This window comes from Mercenaria mercenaria, chromosome 18 (assembly GCF_021730395.1).
Source record: "Mercenaria mercenaria strain notata chromosome 18, MADL_Memer_1, whole genome shotgun sequence".
Taxonomy (NCBI): domain Eukaryota; kingdom Metazoa; phylum Mollusca; class Bivalvia; order Venerida; family Veneridae; genus Mercenaria; species Mercenaria mercenaria.
Window position 1 is genome coordinate 6,740,224 of NC_069378.1, and position 6,113 is coordinate 6,746,336.

Here is a 6,113-nt window from a genome sequence, read left to right on the forward strand (position 1 = left end):
CACCATCAAAGCTGGAAAGTTGCCATATGACCTATAATTATGTTGATGTGACGCTAAACCGAATAAAAACATTATACAGATCTTGGCCCTTGTTCATATTTAATTTACTGTCTCATTTACTACATTACTACATTTATTGCTGTCAGTTTTTTAACAAAATGTCTATTTGAATTGTAGATCTGTAGAAAACATCATTTGTCAGAAGCCACAGCCTACTTGTTGGAAAAAGCTGGGGATATACAAGGTGCATTTGGAATCCACCTAGAGGTATGCTAGAGTTACTGTGACATTTAAAATCTATCTAGGGGTTTGTTAGAATCACTGTGACATTTGGAGTCCATCTAGAGAGGTATGTTAGAATCCTTGTGATGCTAGGAGTCCATCTTGAGGTATGTTAGAATTGCTGTGTGCATCTAGGGCTATGTTGGAATCATTGTGACATTTATAGGCCACCTAGAGGTATGTTAGAGTCATTGTGATATTTAGAGTCAATCTAGACAAATGTTAGAATCATTTTGACATTTAGAGTTCATCTAGAGGTATGTTAGAATCAATGTGACATTTCAAGGTCATATAGAGCTATGTTAGGATCCTTGTGACATTTGGAATTGCTAAAGTATTCTGAAAAGTTCTGTTAATTTAATCATTTCCAGTGTTGCAGACTTTAAGTGTTGGCAGCCCTGTCCTAAGACAAATATAATCTTGATAATGCGGTTGATTTATTAAATATAAAAATGCTAAAAATGGTATGTAAATTTCCTTTTTACTCTTTTGATATTGTACATTCAATTTTATGACATGCATTTATCTTACAGAGTTTGAAAGGAAAATTGAAGAAGTTGACAGAATGTTTGCTTAGCAAATCTGATGAAGGAAAAGGTAAATTTTTCAGAACGAGGACAAGATTATATAACCTCTCAACAACAATTTTATTGATAAGCAACCATGCCCATTTTTATATGAACTACGAGGGGTGTTCAGTAGGAATGTAGACTGGCTGTTCCTATCACAGCCTAGTTTAAATGGTACTGTTGTCATAAAACCAGTTAATATATGTCTGGTATACCAGGTATATTATGAATGACTGCAAATAAAATTACACAAATTTCTGCAGTAGAAAATCACCTCAACTCTATTGATGTATTTTATAGCATTTTAAGTAATGACTCCATGAAATTAAACGTCAATCTGTAATTTGAGTTTGAAATGAAAAATGTTTGGTCTAGGGCATTATTACAGGGTCTTTAACAACAATGACACAACAAGAACATCTAGAAATGTTAACAAAACATTGAATAGTACAAGAACTTGGGGAAAACCCCTGATCGAAACATCTGAATTAATGTATGAAACAAGAGTTTAGTTGATCTATCTCGAAAGAGAGTTCAGTCATAAATAAGTAATGTCGTTCAGATGCATATTATTACATCATTCGGGCTGTGCCCTTGTTATATAGGCAAATTGTTTCGCATCTGAACTCAAAACATTGATTTTACTCAATGACAAATCACCAAATAAGATATATCATTTCTTAAATAAAGAAGCATCCCAACAATGTATAAATATACGCTACACTTTTTAGATACATTGAGATATTGTAGATCGCTTATATATGTAGTTTGTATGTAGTTCTCATCATAGATTTTTCACAGGCAATATAAATGAAATTAAACCAGTATTTAATAAGTTTATGTAAAGAAATGTGTTACAGAAAATTATTGAACAAAAATTTACATATCAGTTACTACTTCCATTCAGATGAAACAGTATGGGGGACATGCACTTTTTCAAAAGTTGTCTCTTGTTCATTACGTAACAGGCAGTGTATCTTTGCTTTAAGATGTACAGACACAGTTTGGTGAAGTGCAGACAGTATTGTTAATGATAGTACAGTTATGTCAGAGAAACTCCGGGAAAATGGATGAGGCATCAAGGGAGGTAAGAACCTATAGCATGTTTGTTCTATCATATGAATACTCTTTTTAAGATTTAAAGTCATATAACTGTTTCAATATGGCTGAGAATGACCTTTACTTAATTATATTCCAGACATAGGTAGACACCAGAGTAAAATTACTAACTTTGCACAAGCAAGCCAGAGGTCTGCTTAATGGAAGAATTTGACCCTTTTGAGGATTGAACCATTAAAAGGAGTGAGCAACAGCTCATCATGGCACACATTTAATGAATGGCTTACTGATCAATAATCCTTGACTATTGACCAGCAAGCCATTCAATAAGTGTGTACTATGTGATATCGGAAATAGATTTTCAGTTTTGTTTTCAAGTTTTCACATATATAGAAGGCAAGGATGGTAACCAGACTACAGACTGGTCATATTGCTAAAACTATAGACTGACGATTTATATAAGGAGTCATGTAATTATTGTCAGTTTCTAGGCTAGGGTTTATTTCATGACTATTTTACTTACTAGTACTATTTTTAATTAGCGTATGATTTTGGAGACCACATATTTTCATGCTCCAAGATAAGTCATATGACACTGTTAATATGTTAAAATTTCAGGCATTGTGGTTCCCATTATTAGATGCCCTCATGTTTCCACAAAGAAGAATAAAAGATATAGACAACAAGGATATTCTATCAGGTACATGCATTTAAGCAAATTTGAACAAAATGATATAGACATCAGGTTCATGGATTCTAGCAGGTTTTAAGTCTGTGATATAGTCAACAAGGTATTCTGTCAGATTGTATTTAAGCAGGTTTGAAGCCTGAGATACAAGCAACAAGGATATTCTATTAGGTTCTCAGATTTTAGCAGGTTGTAGCCTGTTCTGTCAAGTCAAATGGTTCTTAGTAGGTTTTAAGCCTGTGATTTACAATATGATTTTTTTTTCTGGCTGTTCAAATTTACCTGTTAAATACAAAGCTGTATTTTTGACAGAATTTATATAGGCATATAATAAAACAAGGATATTCTATCAGGTGCATTGATTCTAGAAGGTTTTGTTGTATGAGCTTATTGACTTGTGCAGTGGACACTAAATTAAGCATGTTGCATTGTGAAAGAAAAAGAAATGCCAGTTTTTCAGAAGTGTACAATAATGTCTAAAATATCTGGGGTTCTTTTTCAGATTTCAAACAGCTGACACATCATGTATTAAACAATATGATGGGATACATAGCCCTACCTGCTATACTATAGAAAATAATGCAGGACCCAGCATACAATACTGGAAAATTTGGAGAAATTAGAGAACTCATTCTCGGAATGCTCGAAACTTATAATTATGAACAGGTGTAGTATAATTTCAGCCTTTTTTGCTCTTTATAAGTGGGGTAAATTTCATAATACACTTACCAATGGCTTCACAAGGTTGCATTCAGTGTTGTTATATTTCCTCGTCCTTTGGGATCATGGATTCCATTCATTTGATGTGTAATAGAGTTCCACTTTAACTAGGGGGTGTGAGAGGTGTTGTATATTTTATTACCTCTAATGAACAGACTCGTTCAAACCATGTCTGCTATTTTTCTGCTCTGTTGCATTCTTTGCTTCCAAAGGATCTTTTTACAGATTATATTATTTAGTCTTCATGTGTATGCAAAAAATAGGTATTTGTAAGTCCAAGGTCATAACATGAAAGTATTGTGTCAAGAGTGATTCAGTTCTGTTGTTCATTTGCCTGTATTCCAGATATTTAATTTAATGAAGTTGGTTAATGTACATTATTTTAGAATTTTTTGAGCATTTGTGTTACTAAAAATATCAACAAGAAATGCATTTTATATACATTTTAAGATCTTTTGTTTTAGAAATATTGTCTTGTATCCATGTTTAATTTCAGACTTTGATGATAACCTGTAAAAACCTACTCAACCATGATATCCATCTACATTTGAGAAGTTTGACAAATGCTGCAATGAAGGGATATATCCCACGTGGAGATCAGTGTAAAATATGTGTGAAGAAATTCATGAATCAGTCAGACATAGACCCTGTCATGGTGTTCAGGTAAAGGATACTCTGTCATTAAAGTTTCATAAGGCTTTAAATTTTATGTTAGAAACAGGTAAAGAAACTGCCCTATAGGAAAATATGCATAATTTTTATTAAGTAATGAAAGCATTTTCTAAAAAAATTTAGAAATTTGACTAAAATCTGTAGGCATGCAGCTTTAAGATAATATGGGCGTGTTAAAGTTCTGTTGCATTTAACACTAGTAATTTAGTTTTATAAAAACATCATTTAACGAGTATTCTTTGGTGGCATAGAATTGCTTGCTTGTTTTCTGAGATACAGAATCTAATACAGAAGACTAGCAATTTTAGGTGTACAGTATTGTCTTGGAGAACATTTGCCTAGCCCAGACTTCAACTTTAAAACCTCTGAATTGATCAGATGTTTGCTGTGTTTACCAGGATAACCTACTGGTCTCTTGATAGACATGTTCAGAGGTGCTTTTCTTACATATACTGAAGACAAATATTTACTGTCTGGATCTGGTATATTTTGCAGAACTGTTCAGTTGATACATTATTACAAAATAATGTATTTTATTCTATGATTCCAGATGTGGCCATAGCTATCATAGTTCCTGCCTGCAAGCTGTAGGATCAGTCCATGTTATAGATGGGGAGGATACCTATGTCTGTTACCTGTGTAGCCATACCAAACGTGGTCAGACACAGAGCTCACGGTTCCATAGATCTCTGTCAAACCCTCAGACAGCGCAGATGTTGGGTCTCAAACCAGAAAAAGCTAAAGAGGTAAGATGATTTAAAAGTAGGATTTAAGGCTAAGCTTGGACTAAAATGTTGAAGCTCAAATGGCAGCAATGTCGGGCCCATTATTTGTTGACACACCACCTCAGTGACTCAGACATTTCAGCCAATCAAACACCAGTGCCATACAATTCAGAGTTACAGCACATTCAGGATCTAATATATGACCTTTGACCCCTTACTTTGATCTTGACCATTGAGATAGGGACTTCCCTTCTGTGGCAGTGCTCTGTTTTATTGAGGGAAATATTTCTGCCAAATAAAAAGAGATTGCCCCATGCTTGTCAAAGTTACGCCCAGACAAGCTGTAAAATGACCTTTGACCTCTAAGTGTTATCTTGACCTTTGATTGATATAGGGATCTGGAGTTTGTGCATGACTTTCCGACTCATTGAGGTAAACATTAATACCAAATAAAAAAAAGAATTCCTCCATGCATTTCAAAGTATCGTCCTGCACAAGCTCTAACATGACCACTGACCCTTAAGTGTGACCATGACCTTTGAGATAGGGACCTGGAGTTTGTGCATGACACTACATCTTATTGATGTGAACAGTTTTGCCAAATAAAGAAAAAATGCCCCATGAATATTGGAGTTATTGCTTGGACAAGATCAGACCTTGACCTTTAAGACAGGAATGCAACACACCTCCTAATTTAGGTAAACCTTCATGCCAAATACAAACAAGATTGCTCTATACAATGTCATGTCAAAGTTACAGTCCCGACAAAATTGGATAAACACACTATTTTGACAACTATATCAAGCTCAATGCTTGAAGCGACTCGACAATAAATTGCAATAGAACTTTTTGAAACTATTATGGTTTACTGTGCAGAAAGGTGTTCATTTCTTTTGAAAGAATATATAATTTTATGAAGTGCAAAGAATTCATGTTGTCTTGTTTTATCTTTATGCCTATTTCAGATGTCAGAGGATCCTCAGCATATACAGAATGTAGATTTGGTAAGAAGAGCCATGAGGACACCATCCAGGGTATGAAACTTCTGCTTCCTCTCTATAACTCATGTGATCTTATTTAATATCACACTTACTCTATGGGCAACTTTTAAGCTTCATTCATGAATGGGGTCCTCCGTTGCCAAGTGGTTAAGGTCACGGATTTCAAATTACTTACCTCACAGATGTCGGTTCGAGCCTTACTCAGGGCATTGAAGTCTTCATGTGAGGAAGCCATCCAGCTTGCTTACAAAATGTCTGTGGTTCTAACCAGGTACCCACTTATGATGAAATAATGCACGGAAGGACACCTGGGGTCTTCCTCCACCATCAAAGCTCAAAGCTGGAAAGTTGCCATATGACCTATAATTGTGTCGGTGCAACGTTAAACCCAACAAAA

At 34.7% G+C, this 6,113-nt stretch overlaps 1 protein-coding gene across 1 annotated transcript in view; it reads left to right on the forward strand.

Moving 5' to 3' along the window:
- The window catches only part of LOC123539430 (vacuolar protein sorting-associated protein 8 homolog), a 69,976-nt gene extending 66,024 nt beyond the window's left edge, over positions 1-3,952 (forward strand). The window contains exons 31-36 of the mRNA XM_053529391.1: positions 178-267; positions 816-879; positions 1,841-1,938; positions 2,529-2,610; positions 3,101-3,264; positions 3,815-3,952. Of these exons, the coding sequence (XP_053385366.1) occupies positions 178-267; positions 816-879; positions 1,841-1,938; positions 2,529-2,610; positions 3,101-3,171 (405 nt within the window). The 3' untranslated portion in view covers positions 3,172-3,264; positions 3,815-3,952. The remainder of the gene's footprint in view (positions 1-177; positions 268-815; positions 880-1,840; positions 1,939-2,528; positions 2,611-3,100; positions 3,265-3,814) is intronic.
- The last annotated feature ends 2,161 nt before the right edge of the window (positions 3,953-6,113 follow it).